Source organism: Hyaena hyaena, unplaced genomic scaffold (assembly GCF_003009895.1).
Source record: "Hyaena hyaena isolate Hyena2069 unplaced genomic scaffold, ASM300989v1 scaffold_9, whole genome shotgun sequence".
NCBI classification, from domain to species: domain Eukaryota; kingdom Metazoa; phylum Chordata; class Mammalia; order Carnivora; family Hyaenidae; genus Hyaena; species Hyaena hyaena.
In genome coordinates, this window is record NW_024080641.1 from 1235682 (window position 1) to 1256435 (window position 20754).

A 20754-nucleotide genomic window follows, 5' to 3' on the forward strand; every position below is an offset into this window, starting at 1 on the left:
GGCTCTGTGTCCAATCACCCGTGAGGAACTGAAACCTGCCAACAAGCACGTGAACATGCGTGGAAGCGCACCCTCCACCAGTTGAGCCTTCAGATGAGACCACAGCCCTGGCCCATAGCTTGCCTGCAACCTGGACAGACCTTGAACTAGAGGCAGGAGCTCTGCTGTGTCTGTATTCCTGACCCAGAACAACTGGGAGACAAATCCTTGTTATTTAAGTCACAGAGTGGGGGCGCCTGGGTGGCTCAGTCAGTTAAGTGTCCAACTCCGGCTCAGGTCATGATCTCACGGTTCAGTCATGATCTCACGGTTTGTGGGTTCAAGCCCCGCGTTGGGCTCTGTGCTGAGAGCTAGCTCAGAGCCTGGAGCCTGTTTCAGATTCTGTATCTCCCTCTCTCTGACCCTCCCCTGTTCATGCTGTCTCTCCCTCTCAGAAATAAATAAAATATAAAAAATTAATTAATTAATAAGTCACAGAGTGGTGGGGGCTGTTACACATCGACAATGTATACAGACCAGATGGAGTGTGGACTTGGCAATGTGGCCATTTAATGGAGCCATGTGTAACGAATGATGTGGACAGAAGGCCACTACTTGATTGGAAAAAAAACAACAAAACAAAGATAAACTGACCCCACATATGTAAAACATTTAAGAAACTATAAATGTCTCTGTAACCCAAAGCATGTAAACCTAAGCACCAAACTGGTACATCTGCCTCTGGGGAAGAAAGTGATTTGCTCAATCACCCCCTTTGTTTGGGGTGAAAGGGGAGAAGGGGTATGAAAGGGAACTTTTTATTCTGTACATTCAGTGCCTTTGTAGCTTTATGAAACTGTAATCGTGTGTGTAACTCAATATATTTTTGATTAGTTTAAAAAAAAACAAGATGGAAACAAGATGGTGGAAAACTATGTGTTAGTGAGTTTTGTGTACCTTGAGACAAATAGACTCTTTCTAGACGATCTCCTTTGTCTCACAGTCTTCCTTCCTATCAGCTGGGCATCTTCTCTCACCCAAGACCTGTGGAGTTTAAGCATTTTTGCCCTCTTTTTTCCCCCGTTATGTTCTACCACTGGGAAAATTATCGTGAAATTTCCTAGTCTTGCTTCCAGTTCTAGATGCATGGTCCAAAAGCAAACTGATCAAAAATGAATGTTTCCAACTAGTCACTCACCCAGTTCCGACTGTCACGAGTGTTCTGGTGATTGTGACGAGTTGGCATGCACGCTTAGATCCAGGTTTACCCACCACACTTGCCTTCTGAAGAGTGCATTTGCCGGTGCCTGGGTGGCTCCGTCGGTTAAGCATCTGACTCCTGATTTCCGATCAGGTCATGATCTCAAGGGGCAGGAGATCAAGCCCCATGTCAGGCCCTGAGTTGACAGCATGGAGCCTGCTTCAGACTCTCTGTCCCTTTGCTCTCCACCCCTCCCCAACTCACACGCATGTATGTGCACACACTCTCTCAGAAATAAACAGATTTTTTAAAAAGTCCATTTGGCCAGTGAGGACAACGAGCTAGCTAAGAGCAGCTTTCCTGTGGGGAGGACTGCGCTGAGCCTGCCTCATGCACAATCCTGTGGGAAAGCCACTATTTGACATATGGGGAAACGGAGGCTCAGAGAGGTGTGGGGACCCTACCCAAAGCCACAGAGCTAATTGGTGCAGGAGCTGGAGATCAGTCCCTGGGGCTCTAAGGTTTTCCACTATTTCCTTCTACACCCAAGTAGCCTCAAGTAGTACCCTGAACTCAGTGAAAGCCTTTCCCCAGAGATTTGCTATGGGTGTTGGCTGGTTCTAAGAGGCACTTAAGCACTTGGCCAACCGCCTTTACCTGTAAGGACTATGAGGTGTGCAGGGGAGTGCTAGGTGTCTAAACACTTGCTCTCGGGACGTTTTAGTAACCCTGGGCTTTCCTCGGCCTTGCCTCAGGAACACACACCCAAGAAGAGATCAAGACGGCCCCCTTGGTTTGTGTCTCTGCGTGCTGCGGTCAAGAGGGCCTCGCTGGCCAGACACGGACAAGCCAGCATCTGGAAACATTTCTTTTCAATCAATATGTCCCAGACCCCAACCTGCGTTTCCCTGCAGGGCTACTTCCGCCAGGCGGAGACAGCGGCGGGCTGCCCCCTCCTGGTCTTCCCTCCACAGCCGGTGTGATGATCGCGCTCCTCAGAAACACCTAGCTTCCGCAACACACTCGCCTGGTCCTTTGCCTCCTGGCTCCCTGCCCGACCCTGACGTGTGGCTCGGTCTCAGGGCTGTCCTTGTCCCTGTCTTCTCCTTCTTCCAGAGGTCGCAAAATGGTGGCCTGGTGGCCTCATCAGACCCACAAGCGGATTTTGTTTGGTCCTCACAGTGTTTTTTGTTGCAATTTGAGTGCCGTTAGGTGGAGCAAGCACTCGACAAGTTCGCCACAGTCCCCGTCACTCCCTATTGTCTTCCACCCGTCTGCTTCACACATTTCCATCACCTGCCTGGTCCCTGAAGCCATCTGAGTTTTCAAAAACCCCTGCTACACACGCTGCCTGAGAAACGTCACCCACTGTCCCTTCTTCAACTACTGCCAGCGTCTCCTACTCCGCCTTTCATCTGCAGGACAGTCACCCAGGGAGCTCGTTCAAGGTGGCCGGTTCCCAGCCTCCCTCCCTCCCCCAGACTTCACTCAGCAGAGCTAGGGCAGGACGGTCAACTCAAATGCCTACGGGGGCCAGGCGGGCCACATAAATGAGTGAACTAGCCAGGCATGACAAAAGTCGACGGCCAGAAATATCGTCAAATTGTATCTTTACTGAATGATGGCGAATGCATGGAACACAATACAAACATGTGGGATACTGGCGTTCATGTTTCAAATTCAAAATTGAAAAAATACAAATTGAAAAATAGAAATATTTAATTATTAAAATTTTTCTCTTTCATTAATTCTGTTGCTCCTTTGATTTGAAGCCAAAGGCTGACATCATCCCTTCCTCACCGAGAGGTCAACGTCAGGCCTTTGGATGTCACGGTGGGATGGGACGGGCAGTTAAGAATTCAACCCTGAATCCTGAACTGGGAACGGTACTGTGATTCAGTTTCATAACGGAAAACAGCTGTTCGCAGGCGTGGGTACTTCCAGACACAGAGACTCAGGACAACTACTGGGGACAGCCGTGTGGCTGTGAGCTTCCCCAGAATCACATCTAGGAAACCAGCACCCTATTGCACTGTAGTTCATTACTGCTCAGGTCTGCATTCACACGATCGACAGTAACCCGCAAAGGCAAACCGGACAGTGTTAGTTCATGTTCACAAAGTCTGGATGTGGAGAGCCTTTGGGGAGAATTTGGTCTTGAAGCCCACAATCTGGGTGAATACGGTCTGGGCCATGTCTTTTGTTTTTAGAAACCCAGCTGTGGCAAAGGAAATACTTCCTTGCCAATGGCTTCCCCATCTTTGCTAGGACTGGGCAAACACGATCATACATTCAAGTAGCTGTTCGTGAACGTCTTTGCAGAGAAATAGTGTTCAGAGGGATTGTGACCTCGACCGAAAGTCTTTGACTGGGGTGTGGCCTTCGCCTCACTAGAAACAAACCAAGGGGATAGATTTCAACTGTTCGGATTCCTTCCACACCATCACGTGATGACCAGGTCACAGAGCTTCTGGAAAATACATTGATCAAGTTCACATTCAACCTGCCCATGGTTAAAGGTCAGGTGTCGTGTCGAGGACGTCTGTGGTGTGTTCCGTGTTACTTTCTGAACATGATTCAATTCCTGGCAATCAAGGCAACACGCTGACTTGCGTCCTTGCCAAATGCTGCCCCCTGGGACTGAGGCGTCCTGACGAGGCCCCCTCCAGGGACACAGGTCACTAGGTTGCCACACCTGTCTGCCGCTGCGCTTCGGAATTCTAGCCAGTCTAAGTGAAGCTTGTCATTTCTCTCGGTACATAAAAAATAGCTCACCTCCCAGTGCCAGGCCTGCCTTGGCACTGCGTCACAGGCTTCTTCGGCCATGTCAAAATTCTCAACACCACAAATAAATAAAGCTAACCGGCCGGTAAGAATAGTTCGTGAGCGACAACAGAAAAGGCCACAATCGATCAGACTCTTTCAAGCAACCGGACTTAGAAATCTGGTTTATCTTCGATTCACGGCGCCATGCGAATGTCCATTTGGCTGAAACAACAGTCTCAACTGGCGCGCATTTCTGGCTGGGACGCACCGTCCTGCTCCTTCATGGGCTCGCCGTCTGTGGAAGGTTTTAATGCCCGGATGGTTCTTTCCTCGATATTCTGGAACTGCGTCTCGCAGCTGCACCACTTCTCTGACCTGCTTTCTTTCCGAAGCAAACCCTACTGACGCTTGAGGCCCTTTTTCAGTTCATTGAGTATCGCGTCTCGCGTCTGCTCTGTGTACTGGTCGAAGCTCTTACTGTGCTTGGACTCATAGTGACGTCTCAGGTTGTATTCTTTCAACACAGACACGATTTTTTTGCATATTAAGCACATAGGCACGCTCTTCACTTCCACAAAGAAATAGGCTCGCTCCCATTTTTCTCGAAACACGTGGCCCTCTCGGTCTCTCTTTCGTTTTGCCACTTTTGATAGAGACATGGGTACAAGAAAGGTTTCACTCTCCTTTGAATGCTACCACGGGAACAACCACAGCTCAAGCCCAAAGGCAACGAATGACCCTGTGCCTTGCGGTGGGGGAGCCAAACAGGAGTGGTGTGGACTGTGGCGAACCAGAGAGCACATGCCCCATCGACCGGGGTGGCTCCAGCCCGTTGTTGCTAGGCAGCAGGGCGGGCCGGAGGTGCCAGAACTTCTGACTCCTCAAGAGGAGCCAAGGCTGCAGATTGTGTGTGTGTGTGTGTGTGTGTGTGTGTGAGAGAGAGAGAGAGAGAGAGAGAGAGAGAGAGAGAGAGAGAGAGAGTGTGTGTGTGTGTGTGTGTGTGTGTGTGTGAATTATCCCAATTTTTACAACTTGTTAGAAAAAAAAATGCTACATATTCTAACACAGGGAAGGCCAAACAAAACTCATCTGCAGAGTGGCCCACGGGCCACCAGGTCGCAACCTCTCTCCTAGGATGGGGCCCAGGAATCTGATGTTCATCAGCGTCCCTAACCACATGGATGCTGGTGGTCCGGGCGTGGACCACGCTCTAAGCAACGCGAGTCTAGAGTCTGACAACAGGCCAACTCCCTGCCTCCATACTGGGCCGCCCTGTACCCCACATCGTGTCTGTACCCAGGTGCCCCCCAGACGCCTGAGGACACTCACCTCGCCACGTCTCACACCTGATTCCTGCCACCTTTTCCATCTCCAGGGCAGGCACACCGTCCACCCTATCTAAAGCACTGGGAGGTCAGGCTCTAACTGGGACCTGAGGCTGCCCCTCTCCTCGTACATGGCCCTGTCCGCTCCCGTGGCTTCAATGATCAAACACAGTCTCCTAAGAACAAATCCTGATCTCCCGACACACCCCCTGTGACTTGGACATTCCTTGGCCTATCGGCACTTACTACTGGCTCCTCACACTGCTCTCACTCAGGGAGGCTCCACCGCATATCAGCACCCCCAGGCCAGGAGCCCACTCAACCACACCCCCTTAACCCCCACCTCCTTTGCATGGCAGGTCGGTCCCCAGGCTCACCCTTCTTGCCCCCCGACTCGGTCCCAGCCCCTCCACTGGCCTCTCTCCTCCCCAGGCCACCACCCCAGCCTCCTCCCTGTGTTCCTGGCCTTGTACTGATCACCCTGTCGCACTCCGCAACCCAGAGACCGTTTGTGACAGCCGGCCAACCCAGGCCTGCCCCCTGCACGTGGCCTCCCGTGGCTCGAGTCCCCAGGACAAACCTCGAGCCACTTCGTGGGGGGCCTGGCCTCCTCCCAACCCCGCACCTGCCCACCTCGCTAGGCCCTTCCTTCCTCGTGCCGGACTTGTGTCTCTGAACATCCCAAGCTTGGTCCTGCTTCCGTGTGTTTCAGTCCCACTGTACCCGTACCTACATCACCGTCTGCCTCCGTCCTTCCCAGCCTTGCTGACTCCTGTTTCTCTCCCAGGACTGCTGAGTCCGGTGGCTCAGAGGCCCCTTCTGGGCCATGCAGTGCCTGTCCTACCTCCACGAGGGCACAAGGTCCCGGGAGCTCTGCCTGCCTGCTTCCACGTTCCCCCCAAGCCAGGCTGCACCAGACTGCCTGACTCCTTGCTGAGGCCCTGGCGTCACAGCCCGGAACCTCACAGAGATCTGCTGAAGCGAGGACAAGGACAGAGAGGTCTCCCCCCCGGGTCTCCTCCTGCCCAGTCCTGGGGACGTCAGTGACGGGAGCCGGGGCGCGTGTTAAAAGGAACTTTATTGGGTGTCGGGGGTTCAGATGAGATCCATGAGGATGTCGTCCTCCATGACGCTGGGCTGCAGGCCCGGCTGAGGAACCGGGCCCCGGGGACCCCCGCTCAGCAGCATCTGACCTGGGGGGCAGTGGGGGAAGGGACTGCATCTCCCAGTAGTCCCTGGGGCCCTAGAGGGCCCTGGGCCTGCTTCCTCCCTCCTCCTCTGGGAGCCCGACTTACGACTTTTATAGGAAGCCCCAGGGGGGCCCATCAGAGGCACCTTCTGGCCCCATCAGGGCACAATTGTGCCAATTCCCATGAGCCTTTAGAAGCCCATCCCCCCAACTCCTTCTCTGGCCCTAAGACTATGCTGCCCTTCGATCCAGGACACGCAGGAAAGGAATCACAGAAAGAGCTCTTGCCCTGCTAGGTCTTGATCCCCTGGGCTGTGTCCTCCAGAAACCCTCAGAGCCTCCCAAGAGCCATGGGGGAACCAGCTGCCATCCTTGAATCCAGGACTTCACTTCCCAGGAGCCCTGGGTCTTGAGGCTCTAGCCAGGGGCTGCTGGGATACTCGGCCCAGAGCCCCACCCTCCCCAGGGAGCTCCTTACCTGGCAGTGGAGCTCTCGGGGGAAGCTGTGTGGGCCAGGACTGGGCGGGTGGTGGGTGCAGGAGCGGGGGGCCCAGCTGGGGCTGCCCCAGGCCCTGGTGTGGTGGGGGCAGCAGCGCAGGAGCCCCTGGTGGCTGCAGGTGGTGGAGGGAGGCTTGGGGTGGGGGCACGCCAGTCTGGGGCTGGGAAATCAAAGAAAGTGGCTCAGAGGACCCCAGCAGGAACCCGCCCCCCCTCCCCCCCCACCAAGTAGCCTCTAGCATGGAAGCTGCCCAGGGAACATCTCATCCAGTGGCTGGGGACTACAGGGTGGTCCTTCTTCAAGAGAATCTTAAAAGCAGCCCACATAAGACAGACAGACACGGAAGAGTCAGTCTGCATGGGGCCTAGTCATACCCTCTGACCCAAGCCGGCCTCCTTCCCCCCTAAACAAAAGGTCCAGAAACGTCAGGGCCCAGGGTCCAGGCCTCGTGGCTCCCATCTGGCCCCCACCCCCAAATCTCACCGGCGGTGGGTTGAGGAGGAGACTCCGCAGTTGGGGGTTGGCCCCGGGGTTCTGAGGCCGAAGGATGGGTCCAGGAGGGGGGGGGCCGGGGGCTGCTCCAGGAGGGCCTTGGGGGGCGCCTGGGGGGGCCTGGGCAGCACCCTGGGGCTGAGGCTGTCCCGAGGCTGCAGAGGCCCCCACGGTGCCCTGAGGCTGGGGCTGTGGTGGGCGGAGCTGCAGCTGGTGGGAAGAGATGGGGGTGAGGGAAGAGGCAGAGTCCCCAGAGTTCCTGGCCTCCAAGGTCAGGTCAGAATGACAGTGTCCTTTGGGGTCTCCCCTCCCTGGCCCTGACCCCATCAGCCCTCTCCTCACCAGATTCTGTGAGGGTCTTGCCTGGTCCTCCAGAATGGGGCCCAGCCCGGGGGGTGCCTGCTGTGCCCCCATCTGTGTGGGACAGGGAGCAGGTCAGTGACCAGGGTGGGAGGGGGTAGTAGGGGTCCCGCATCTGGGGTGGGGAGGAGCATTCTGAGCCCCGAAGGGAACCTGTAAGCAGCTAGGAACGTTCCCTGGGAGTGGGTGGTCTGGGAACTAAACCTTACTTTCTCTAATGTCCAAGAGGGGACGGTCTCAGAGCTTCGATACACACACCGGAAAGGGTACAAAGATCATGGGAAAATGTGGGGACAGGACTGAACTCAGGCGGCCGTGGCTCGGAGGACAGTGAGAGCTGGCAGGAGGGCCCAGGAGGGATCCCGGGGCTCTGGCTGGAACCTTGGGGGTGGGTGGGGAAGGGGGGCGGGCAGCCAGGGGTGGGGGTGCTGGGGGAAAGGGGGCCAGGGTCACTCACCCCGCGCTGCTGCTCCAACTTCTGCTGCTGGACCTGCTTGTGGTTGGTGATGACCTGCCGGATGCCGTTGACAAAGCCGCTCTGGTCGTAGGGGATGAGGCCCATGAAGATCTTCTTCTTGGACGAGTACAGGAGCATGAGGACGCGCACCTCGCAGGGCGCCGTGTGGGGGAAGTGCACGCAGCCGGCCTGGAGGGGGACGATGCGCCCGTCACCCCCCAAGGAGGAGGAGGTGGCGGCCCCTCACCCCACCAGGTTCCAGAAGCCCTGAAGGCGCTCGGGGCCCGCCCAGCCCTGGACTCACAAAGCCGTTGCCCATGATACGGTAGAGGCCTTTCAGGGACTCCAGATCCTTGTTGGTAAAATGAAACTGCACCATCCTTGAGTTGCGGAACAAAGGGCCCAGGGTGGTCTGGGGGAGACAGGGGCCGGCCAGCAGCTAAGTGCGGAGGGGAGCGGCAGGGGGTGGGAAGGGGCGAGGGCGGACACACGCGGGGAGGAGCGATGACGGCAGCGGGCGCTCCCGCAAGCCACTCACCAGCAGCTGCTGCGGGATGAGCTGCATGATCAGCTTCTGGGGCCACTGCTCGGTCTTCCTGGGGGTCACAGGAAAGAGGCGTCAGGAGGGTGCACGCCCGCGGCCCCCCCCCGCTGCCCCCACAGGTACCTACAAGTTCTCGCCGTGGTTCACGTAGACCTGGCAAGGCAGTGACCGTGTCAGCTTGGTGTTGGCATCCACTGACGCGGGTTTGGGCTTCTGAGTGGCAAAGTGGCGCGTGTCACGGTGAAAAGGGCCCCAAACCCCAGTCCCCTCGGCCTCCCCTGCCCTCGCCTGGGAGCCCCAGAACGCAGGGGCTCCCCCAGTGTAAGTCCCACGAAGGGGGCCGTGGACCCCACTTCCAGACCACCAATCGCACAAGCTCTGGACTCCATGATCCCCGGAACCCATCCCGACCCCGCATCTCAGTTCTTCAGCGGCGACACAGGTCTCACTGCCTTCCTAGTCCCAAACCCCGAACGACCAGTCCCAGGCTTGTCTCCTCAGGACAAGTCCCATGGCCCCAGAGGGACCCCGACCCAGCCCCATGTCCTAACGGGACACAGGACCCACGCGGCTCCTCATGCTACTCACCTCCTGCCACTCAAGGACCCCACTCCAGGCCAGGAGTTTGTTGGAGACGGACTGCTGCCCTCCGAGGGCTGGGGGCCCTAGCTGGGCAGGGGAAGGGCCGCTCACCCCACCCTGGGCCGCCGCACCCGCCTGCCGGGGAGGGGGGGGAACGGAGGACAACGGAGTAGGGTCAGGCGGTCTCTTGGGCGGCACAGCCCGAGAGACAGACAGAGTGGCGGGAAGCACAGAACGCAGGTTCCTTTCTCAAGGACTCGATGGTCCCGGGACTGTAAATGCTTCACCCCTGCAGGACTGGAGGCCTCTGAACCCCCGTGATGCCCTGACTCCTGGGATCCCTTGGGGTCATCAGGGCCGCTCTCCCCACCAGGAGCCAGAGAGCTCCACTCACGACTCCATCCCCAGACCCTCCAGTCTCGGTCATTGGTGGCGCAAGTCCCGTGAACCCGAAGACTTCTGAACAAGACCCACATGCCCTCACCCCTCCTCGGGAAGGCGGGCTGCTCAGCCTCTGCCAGATTAGAGGCTGGAAGGAGGGCGGCAGGGCAGGAGTGCAAGCACCTACCATGGACGGTGCCCCAGGTTGTGCAGGGGGGGCCAGGCCTGGGCCGGGTGCCACGGCAGAGACCAGGCTGGCCTGGGAAGCTGGGGGTGGCTTGGGGGCGCCGGGGGGCCCCGGGGGTAGTGGTGGGGCCGGAGCCTGGCTGAAGGGGGGACCCACTCCCGGAGCAGCTTGCTGGAGAGGGTTAATGGGTGAGACTGTGGGAGAGACCAAGAGAAGAGGTGGGGATGGCTGTGCAGAGCGGCCCAGCTGACCCCAGCCCATCCGCAGCCCGGCCCCAGGACTCACAGCGTGGGCCCAGCCCGGCCTTCTGGTTCTTGGCCGCTTCCACCGCATTCTGGGCAGCCACCTGAGCTGCGCTCAGGTTCCCAGGGACCTGGGGGCGGGGGGAGGTGATGAGGGCCACACAGCCCGGTCCCGGTGTCCCACGGGGCCATGCCACCGTGGCCGCCCCCCAGGCTCAGCTACCCCAGCTGTGATGACACAGCAGGGCCTCACGGCTGCCATCACACCACAATGATGCCACTCTCTGGCCCCGAGAGTCCCACCCACCCTGGGGTCCCCGTGCAGACTCCCATCACCCCATAAGCCCCAACATCCTGCTGGGTCTCTCCCACGAGGCCCCAGGAGCATGTCCCCATCCTGGCAACGTCCGTACCTGGTACGGCTGGGGCACCGGGGGCAGAGGCTGCTGGGCGGCCGCCGAGAGTGTGGCGCCCGAGGGCGGGGCTGGCGGCAGGGGCACAGGCTGCTTCGGCTGGAGGGGGCCTGGGGCTGAGCCACCCCCAACTGAGAGCAAAGGATGGACAACCAGGCCCCACGAGAAGGAATTCGAGAAAAGGGAGAGAAATTCACGTCAGAGGGAGCCTGGTGGGGGGCTGCACCCCCCCACCCCATAGGCACCTGGTCTTCACCTGGCAGCACCAGCCCCCGCACCAGCACCATGTGCCGGGGGTCCTGGCTCACATCTGTTGGCGGCTGCAGTGGCTCCAGCATGGCCGGGGGAGCCGCCTTCTCGAACAGAAGCCTCAGGGCAGGCAGCTTCCGGGGGGACACGATGGAGAAGTGGATCCCTTGCTGCGAGGGAAGAGATGAGTGGTCAAGGTGGGGCCACAGGGCCACCGCACCTGCTGGGCCCTAAACCCAAATTCCCATCGGCCTCTGAGACCAATGACCACGAGACCTGTAGGTGCTGCCCCAGGGCATTCTGGGTTACAGCTCTTCCAAAAGAGGGGAGCTGGCCACTCTGACGCAGGAGTCCAGGCCCCAGCGCTCTCCTCCCTCAGACCTGGACCTCCAGCCCCAGCCCCTCCCTCGGACTCCCGAGCCCTCACCTCCCCGATCTTCTGCACGAGACTCTCCGTCGTGTACCCAGAGTACGTGGTGCTCTCGACGGCGGGCAGCAGGTATGGGGGTGAGTTACAGATGAGGAGGCAGACGCGGTGCGTCTGGCCGCTGCCAGGGATGAGGAAAGACGCGGAGCTGTCAGAACAGGAGCCCTGAGAGAAGGGATAGACCCGGCACCAGCAGAGGTGCAGGTCGGGAGTAATGGCCCCATTTTACAGCTGAAAACACTGAGGCCCAGAGAGGACCCTGACTCCCTCTAGGTTGCCCAGCTGGCAGAGGAAGCACGAGACAGACCCACAGCAGGCTCCTCTTCCTAGTGAGGTTTCGGAGACCAGGCATGCGCCAGGGCCCACCCCCAGCACTCAGGGCCCGCCAGCTTCCCCAGTGTGAGGCAGTGGGCGGATTCATGAGCCAGAGTTCTGAGCTGGGCGGAAAGGGACACCCAGGCCCCACATGCCGGACACACTCACATCTGCTCCCGCATCTTCTTGAAGTCATCGAATAGCTGCAGGGCGGTGCTGAGGCCTTCGGCAATGAGGCTACAAGTCTCGCCCCCGCCGCCCATGAACCTGCAGGGGGCCGGGCTGTCAGCCAGGGGATGGGGCACCCAGGGCTGCCACCTCCCCACCCCCAGGCCACACCTGGAGAGTCCATCTGCGTGTGGCCCTCCTCCCCACACACCACTACATAGGGATGCTATTGTGTTCCCTGCTCTATCCCCAGTGCTGACACAGTCCCAGGCCCAAAGAGCAAGGACAGGGGTAATCTGTCATCTCCTGTGAGGGAGGCCCTCTGGCAAGAGGCCCTGTCAGAGGACAGAACGGGGAAAGGCTCCCAGACACCAGGCCTTTGAGCCTGTACCATGTCCCCATCCCCTGAACGTCTCCCCTCTGGGCCACCTATTTCATCCTTAAGGCCTGCCCTGGCCCCACCTCCAGCCCAGCCCACCTCACACGGGGGCCTCCACTGGCCTCCCAGCATCAAGGGTTGACCTGCGTCCCCCCCTCCCCAAGAGAAACAGAAATCCTAACCCCAGCAGCCCAGAACGCGACCTTATTTGGAAACAGGGTGTTTACAGAAGTTACAGAGACTAGGCTGAGGCCGGAGGGTGGGCCCTAATCCAGTATGACCCACATCCTTCTGGTCAAAATAGAGAAATGCAGGGGGTACAGCTAAGGGGTAGAGCAACTGAATGCAAAATAGAGAAATGCAGACACGAAGACAGCCATGTGGAGACTGGAGTCACACAGTCACAAGCCAAAGAAAAGGCAAGGGAGGCTCTTCCCCTAGAGGCTGCAGAGGGAGCACGGCACTGCTCACGACCTCCATCGCAGACTCCTGGATCCTGAACCGGGGGCCACTACCTTTCTGTGGCTCTCGGCCAACCCATTTTGACCGCTTCGTCACAGCAGCCCCTGGAAACTAACACCCAGGCTGGGTTTCTCTTGCGTCTGATGTGGAGACAGGTCACCAGCACCATCTCACGTGGGGCACGGCGTGGGGAAGGCCTCTATCTGTGCCAGGCTGTTGCCACGATTCTTCAGGTCACGTGGCCGTGAGGCTGACTCTGCCACAGGGAACGTTGGTGGAGGCCAGGCCCCTCTCTGGGAACTTTGGGGGCTTTGTCCCCTTGAATTGTGGCCACTGCACTGGTTTCCCCAAGGCAGGGACAGGATCTGAGTCCTCTCCAAGAAAGATGTCTGACATGAGGGAGACGCTGGGAAATGTGAGTTAAAAAACGAATTGGGGGGTAGGGGGGCACCTGGATGGCTCAGAACTAGGAGGGGGGCACCTGAATGGCTCAGTTGAGTGTCTGACTCTTTTTTTGTTTGTTTGTTTTTGAGAGAGAAAGAGAGAGGGAGGAGAGGGCAGACAGAATCCCAACAAGGCTCCTCCACACTGTCACCACAGAGCCCAACTCGGGGCTTGAACCCACAAACTGTGAGATCAAGACCTGAGCCAAAACCAAGAGTCAGACATCTAATTGACTGAGCCACCCAGGAGACCCTGAGAGTCCAAGTCTTGGTTTCGACTCAGCTCATGATCCCAGGGTCATAGGACGGAGCCGTGTCGGCTTCTGTGCTGAGCTGGGGGGTGGGGGGGGGAGAGGCCTGCTTAAGATTCTCTCTCTCCCTCTGCCCCTCCCCTGCACTGTCTCACTCTCTCTTTAAAATAGGGGGGGGAATAAAAATAGAAAAATAAAAAAGATAAAAATAAAATAAAATAAAATAAAATAAAATAAAATAAGGAGGGCGGAAAACCCTGATGGCTATGGGTGCCTGGCTGGCTCAGTCAGTAGAGGATGCAACGCTTGATCTTGGAGTTGGAATTCAAGCCCCATGTGTGGCATAGTTTAAAACTTAAAAAAAAAAAAAGAAAACAAACAGCTACCGATCCAACTACGTCCACTAAGGCCAAAATAAAGCCAAGCTCTTAGCTGGGCATCTGGGGCCCTCTGTGTCCCAGGCTCTGCCCAACTACCTGCTCCATCCTTCTGTGGGTCCCTGTCTTCCAGAATGTCTCACATGTCCCTGGTCTCTGCCATCTGCCACATCACCAGTCCTCTGCCTGTGCTACCCGCTGCCCCATGACCACACCCTACCCCTCCTCTGGCCTGGGAGGAAAATCCCTGCTTATCTATCCTATGACCCACACCCCCAGCCAAGAGTCCCCTCCTCCAGGAAGCCTGCCTCACCTGCCACCTGATTTTAGGGGCCCCCACCCCGATCATATCACATTTCACTGGCTACTGCGACCATCAGAGCTTCCCTCCACGGCACACCGAGGGCCGGGGCAGCCTTCAGTGACCGAGACCAAGCAGCCTGAACCATCTCAGCAGGTGCCCAGGTTTCTGAAGACACACAGAACCTCAGAAAAGGCCTCGTGGACCGGTGAGTGGTGCAGCGGCAGCCACAGCGGCCCAGCCCCCAACCCCTAGCCAGGGTCTAGCGGGATTCCCTTCCCAGTTGTAGGCTTCCGCCCTCGGCTCCCTCTGGGCCACTTATGCCGCTCGGAGCCTGAAGCCTTCCTTCCCTCCACTGCCCCTTACCCTCCTCCCGCACCCCTGCTCCCAGTCCTGCTCTTCCTCAACACCCTATGTTCTGCAAAGGGACTTTCGAGGTCACAGACTTGGGGCAGATCCCGATGAATGAACCAGCCTGTATCCACCCTGCCACCGCTCCCCATTCCTGAATAAATCAAGCCACTGTTTTCATGGGACTTTTTGAGCCAAAAGCTCCCCGGCCGGGGTCTGGCCCAGAGGCAGTGGGGGTGGAGACACGGAGCAACCTCTTCCCGTGTGTGGTCCTCCTTTTAGGGGCATGAAAATGCTTGGGGACCAGACAAAGGCGGTGGCTGCACAGCGTGAACGTACGAAATACCACTAAATTGTTCATTTTAAGATAATCACCCAGGGGCACCTGAGTGGCTCAGTCGGTTGGGCGTCCGACTTCAGCTCAGGTCATGATCTCATGGTGTGTGAGTTCGAGCCCCACATCAGGCTGTGCTGACAGGTCAGAGACTGGAGCCTGCTTCGGATTCTGTGTCTGCCCCTCCGCTGCTCATGCTTTGTCTCTCTCTGCTTCTCAATAATAAATAAATGTTAAAAAAAAAAAAAAAAAAAAGATAAATCACCCAGAGGCACCTGGGTGGCTCAGTCAGTTAAGCATCTGACTTAAAAAAAAAAAAAAAAAGCATCTGACTCTGGATTTCCACTCAGGTCATGATCTCACGGTTCTGGTTCATGGGTTCGAGCCCTGTGTTGGGCTCTCCATTGTCAGCACGGAGCCTGCTTCAGATCCTCTGCTCCTTTCTCACTGCCCCTCCCCCACTTGCACTTTCCCAAAAATAAATAAAATGTTAAAAAAGTTTCTTTAATCACCTCTGTCATGTGAACTTCACTTTCACTTAAAATTAAGGCTAATTTTACGAGAGAAAGTGTGATCGACCAATCCCTTTGAGATCCTAAAACTTGCTTTTTGCCTTCCTGAGCATAAGCTGTCACCAGCTCAGAGAGATATGCAGTATTTTGTCCAGGAATCAAGAAATGCTTGAAAACTGGGGGTGGGGGGTGCAAGGTAGGTTTTGAACACCATAAAGTTTATGAAAAGCCTTCATTCCAACCGAGCCCCTCAATGACATGAACATGAAATCTGAGGACGAGGGAGTGCCCTAGCGCCACAGGTGGGCTGACTCCCGCTGCTTCCCAGGCACCCACTTTCTGCCCAAGGTGGTGGCCGAAATGAACGAACGTTAACAGAGGGCAGGCCTGACACCCCCCTGGGGGGGGGCCAGGACTCGGCCTGTTCTATGTCCCCCACTCCTCAGGGCCTAGGACAGTTTGCCTACAAACATCCGCTGCATGAATGAATGCACACACACATGCGTGAACAGACTGCCACGATTTGAGGGAGAACACGTTCAGGGCTCTTCTCTTTCTACCTCGATTTCTTCGGATTCTGGGTCACTTGCTGCAGAGGAGGAGGGGGACCCACCCCTCTCCAAAGAAAGGAAACGGAACATCAGAAATAAATCCTCCCAAAGCAAGGACGTTTCGAAAGTCACACCGAGAATGCTTTGTGACTTAAGGTGCGGCCATCCTGGAGGAAGATATGATTTCCCCTCCAAGTGGGAACGCAACCGCTGACTGTGGTCTCTGTGCTGGACCTTCCGGAAACGTCACCGAAACTGGGGCGAGACAGTCACACAGGACCTGGCAGAACAATGACCACTGCAAAGGGTAAATAATGGCTTAAAATGCTTATCAGCTGACTGGGAGGGCTCACGGGGAGCACAGGCACACAGAGCTTTTTCACTTGGTTAAAAGCACAGTGTGTTCTAAGATGATCAAGGGGGAGGCGTGGATACGTGCTGAATGGTCTCAGAAAGCACTTCCCTCTTATCTTCCAGATGTTTTGGAAAGATTTGTCTGCTTACTTATTTGGCTTTTTAACATTAACTCTTTACTTAAGTAATCTCCACACACAGTGCAGGGCTTGAACTCATGACCCCAAGATCAAGAGTCGCACACTCTCCTGACTGAGCTAGGCGACCCTCCCCACCCGACCATGGAAAGTTTTAAGTAAGGGGGTTTAACTGTTTTTCCTAACACTTAATCACCCGCCAGAAGGCTTGGTTTCTTGGGGATTATCTTCTCCATGGCTTTCGCTCATTTGTTTACTCAGTCAAGGTCTCCTGGGGCCTTCTGGGTGCCAGGCCCCAGCTGGAAACAAAAAGCAGGGGTAATACCAGGGACCTAGACATGCGCGGTCCAGAGGCATGGGGCTGTGACAGGGGAGGGAGCCCTTGGCCGCTTGCCAGAATGAGGGAAGGGACATCAGAGTCAGGTCCTTAGCTCACAGCTTCCCAGGAAGAATCAGGAGTTTAAAGCACATTCTGCGCAGGCGTTCACTCACGTATTCATTCACTCTTTCCTCACAGTTGTGCCAGACCCTGCGCTCGGTTCTAGGGACTCAGACTTGAACCTGGGCCTCAAGGACCCCCATTCACGTTACTCAAGCCTCACCACAATCCATCTCTGTAGTTCTCAGCTGGAGTGGTTTTTGCGCGCACACACACACACACACACACACACACACACACACACACACACCCCTGAGACATTTGACAATGCCTGGAGATGGTTTTTGGTCACAGCTTGGAAGCGGCTTACTGGCATCTGGGGGCTAGAGGCCGGGGAGGCTGCTGAACAGCCCGCAGGGCACAGGACAATGGATGATTTGGCCCTAAGTGTCACCAGTCCTGAGGTTGAGAAATGCTGCTCTGTCCTGCCCGCTACCTCCGACGACCATGAGGGGTCAAACTCGGGTGTCAACTTCCCAGTGAACGTGCAGCACCCGGTCCCACACACACAGCCTGGAACGAAGCAGGCACCCCGCAAACAGTTGCTGTGCGGAAGTATGAAGAGAACAGCAGCCCTTTAATGAACTCTAACTACAGAGCAGAGCCAGGGCCGGGCGGCGCGAAGGTGCGGGATGAAGGTCAGCTCTGGGCGCCGCCAGGGTGGCTCATCCTCCATTAAGCATTTGACTTCAGTTCAGGTCATGATCTCACCATTGTTCGTGAGTTCCAGCCCTTCACTGGGCTCTGTGCTGACAGCTCGGAGCCTACAGCCCGCCTCAGATTCTGTGTCTCCCTTTCTCTCTGTTCCTACCTCGCTCTCTCTCTCTCAAAAAATTACTTCCTGTGATCCTCCCAGGAGCATTGAGATACAGACCACGTTATCCATTCACAACCCAAGAAACTGACACACGAAACAGCAAATGCTAATCTAGCACGTAACAAATGCCACGTGCTGTCTTACGCAGTTGTCAACTCATCTGATTCCCAGAGAATGACCGTGAAGTCGTGGTAGCCAGGCCCCTCAATGACCCCCACTCCTGGTATTCACATCCTTGGCATTCACTTCCCTTCACACTCCCCCCCACTGAACAGCATCGACTTCTAAGCTGGACAGAATGTGGCAAAAGTGACTTCTAAACCTTGATGGTGAAAACCCTCAGAACTTCCTCTTTGATCTGTCGTGTTGCTCATCTGAGAGAAGCCAGCTGCCACTATGGGAGGGCATTCTGCAGCCACAGAGTGAGCCACCTTGAAAATGGACCCTCCAGTCCCTCAGATGACTGCAACCTCATGAGACCCTGAGCCAGAACTATCCCGGTAAGCCACTCCTGAACTCCTTACTTACAGAAATGGCATGAAATAGTAAACACTTCTTGTTTGAAGCCACTGTTTTGGGATAATCCGTTAGGCAACAAACAATGAGTAATACAATAAACAAATATGACAAGTACTACTAATATCTTCCATTTAAAGAAATAAGAAAGGGGCCCCTGGGTGGCTCAGTTGGTTAGGATTCTGTCTTGATTTTGGCACAGGTCATGATCTCACAGTTCATGAGTGCGAGCCCCACATGGGGCTCTGTGCTGACAGTGCAGAGGCTGCTTGAGATTCTCTCTCTCTGCCCCTCCCCTCCTCGTTCCCTCTCTCTCAAAATAAACAAACAAACATTAAGAACAAAAAAAAAATAGGAGATATGCTACCAGCTACATTAGGCACAAAGGGAGCAGGGATTCCTCGGTCTCGGGGTTCTGTTGTGGTTTATCTGTGATCTGACCTCAGGCTGTCTGCACCTGCCAGAGCCTGCAACGTGAACATTCAAAATCCCATTCAAAGTGCAGAAGGGTCTATGCTGCCCTCTTCCCACCAGCCTAGCACTCAGGCTTCAAGGTGCCCCTCTGAAAAGGGAAGACTGCAGCACAGATGGAAAACAGCAGAAACAACAAAGAATCACACAGTAGAGAGGACGCAGGTACTTCACAAGCCTCCTAAACTGGAAGATTGTTCTACCTTCTAACGGGAGGGCAAAACTGCCGAGCACATAGAACCCACCACGGAAGTGATCCCTCCCAGTCCGTTCAGCCGCCCTGTGTGAAGGGACGGTTCCTGAAGCTCAGGCCAAGCCACCATCCGTTTATGGGCCCTCACAGGGGCCCCCCACCCATACCCAAGCACAACAAAAAGCTCACTTAATGCCATCGAGCCAGGTGACAAACTCATAGGCGCTGCTGGTGGGAGCGTGACACTGGACGTAGGACTCAGGAGCGCAGTCCACCGTGTTGAACACCACGAGGCTGTACTGGGTCCCCCCATACTGAGAGAGGAGGACAGAGAAACTTTTCATCTGGGACCCCACCTCCCCCTTCCCTCAGACTCAGGAGTCGGGTCCCCGGGCGCCCTCCTCCCTCAGACTCAGGAGTCGGGTCCCCGGCGCCCTCCTCCCTCAGACTCAGGAGTCCGTCCCGTCACCCTCCTCCCTCAGACTCAGGAGTCGGGTCCCCGGCGCCCTCCTCCCTCAGACTCAGGAGTCGGGTCTCCGGCGCCCTCCTCCCTCAGACTCAGGAGTCGGGTCCCGTCACCCTCCTCCCTCAGACTCAGGAGTCGGGTCCCCGGGCGCCCTCCTCCCTCAGACTCAGGAGTCCAGTCCTGGCACCCTCCTCCCTCAGACTCAGGAGTCCGGTCCCCGGCGGCCTCCTCCTTCAGACTCAGAAGTCCCAAGACTCACGTCTCCTCCGAAGTCCGTCTCGGCAGGAGGACCACCATTAAAGTACCTGTGAGGGTCGGAGGTAAAAGGTCGGGGTCAGGCAAGAGACTGTAGAGAACTAAAATCGGAGGGCGGGGTTGGAGTCGCGCAAACGGCACTCACTCGATAGCCGGAAGCAGGTAGTGCTTGCGCAGCCCTTCGAAGTAAGGCCCCAGGTTGGCCGTGCCCTCGATCACAAACACCACGTCAGCCACGAGGCCCCCGGCGCGGGCCGGGCCCTCCGACCCGGGGACCATGCCCCGCGCAGCAGCCGCCACCGCCGCCACCGCCGCCGCCGCGGCCGCAGCCTCTGCGGGATGAGCGGAAGTGCGCCTGCGCTGCGCGTGCACCGGCGCCGGACGTCTTAGCCGCGCTGCCGGACGCGCCCGCGGCCATGTTTGTGCGGGGCACGCAGGACTCGTCGATTCTATCTCCATCCGCGTCCGCACCCATCGCGTGCGGGATGAAGCGCATAGCGAACCCCTTCAGGACCCTGACGGGGGAGATTGAATTATTGTCAGGACTGTGGAGAGTGGCATATATTGAAAGAGACACCGTGGGCCGCCATCTTTGAGCGAGGCGCCAGTTCCACTCTGGTCTCAATGGGAGGGTCAGGAGATCTGGTTGCTATGCAACGCGTACACTGCCCTAGTTTTCTAACGCAGAGATTAGGTTTCTAGTTAAATTTTTTTCTGGCGGGAGGAGATGGGGGGAGGGTCGCGTAAAGGCTCCAATCACATCCTCAGAAACAGGGTTACTAGGCAACGCTTAAGGCTGCCGTCCACTCGGAGGGGAGTGCAGCTGTTCTTCCCACTCAAAGCAGCCGAATTCCGACCCAAGTGGCGGTTGCCAGGCAACCCCTGATTGTTTTCTGGGAGAGCAGCCAGAAACTGGCCTAGAACATAAATACATTCCAGGTGGATTAAAAATGTGAATGCGGAAAAAAAAAAAAGTAAATGCAACAAATGAAACCTCAAAAGTAGCTGAAGGAATAAAGAGCCACGCTGTATAATCCTGAAGGCTAGAAAAAGAGTTTATCATCACACCAAAGTCAGAAAACATAAAATATTAATTTGTCCAAACGTCTCCGTAAACCGAGTTGAAAAACAAAACCAACCCGATAAACTGAGAAAGTCATTTGTGACATACGTGTTGACTGAAATTTCCTACACAAATACATCTTAGTAAACAATAAAAACAGTAGAAAACAAATACTTTTTTTTTTAATGGTAAGGAGACTCTTCTCCCACACACACAATTAAAACTGGCAAATAAACATCGAAAAACTGCTTATCTTCACCAAGTAAAAAGCATTTTACCTTTGTCATGTTAATTAATGTTGGGAAG

General features: G+C 56.2%; 1 protein-coding gene across 3 annotated transcripts; it reads right to left on the reverse strand.

Moving 5' to 3' along the window:
* Window positions 1-2773: 2773 nt before the first annotated feature.
* MED25 (mediator complex subunit 25) lies at window positions 2774-19736 on the reverse strand. Of its 3 annotated transcripts, none has more exons than XM_039250285.1 (18): window positions 19531-19736; window positions 19390-19435; window positions 18854-18978; window positions 11777-11875; window positions 11294-11414; window positions 10874-11036; window positions 10618-10748; window positions 10248-10335; window positions 9963-10156; window positions 9401-9529; window positions 8940-9025; window positions 8807-8864; window positions 8573-8680; window positions 8269-8457; window positions 7794-7865; window positions 7443-7661; window positions 6939-7119; window positions 2774-4589 (listed from the first exon to the last, which is right to left on the reverse strand). In XM_039250285.1, the coding sequence occupies exons 1-18, from the start codon at window positions 19662-19664 to the stop codon at window positions 4345-4347; spliced, it is 2388 nt and encodes a 795-aa protein (XP_039106216.1). In that variant the 5' UTR covers window positions 19665-19736; the 3' UTR covers window positions 2774-4344. The 3 variants fall into 3 exon arrangements, with proteins under 3 accessions (XP_039106216.1, XP_039106221.1, XP_039106228.1); XM_039250297.1 differs by lacking the exon at window positions 2774-4589 and adding an exon at window positions 6332-6464 and having other exon boundaries at window positions 19531-19735; XM_039250290.1 differs by lacking the exon at window positions 7794-7865.
* Between the last annotated feature and the right edge of the window lie 1018 nt (window positions 19737-20754).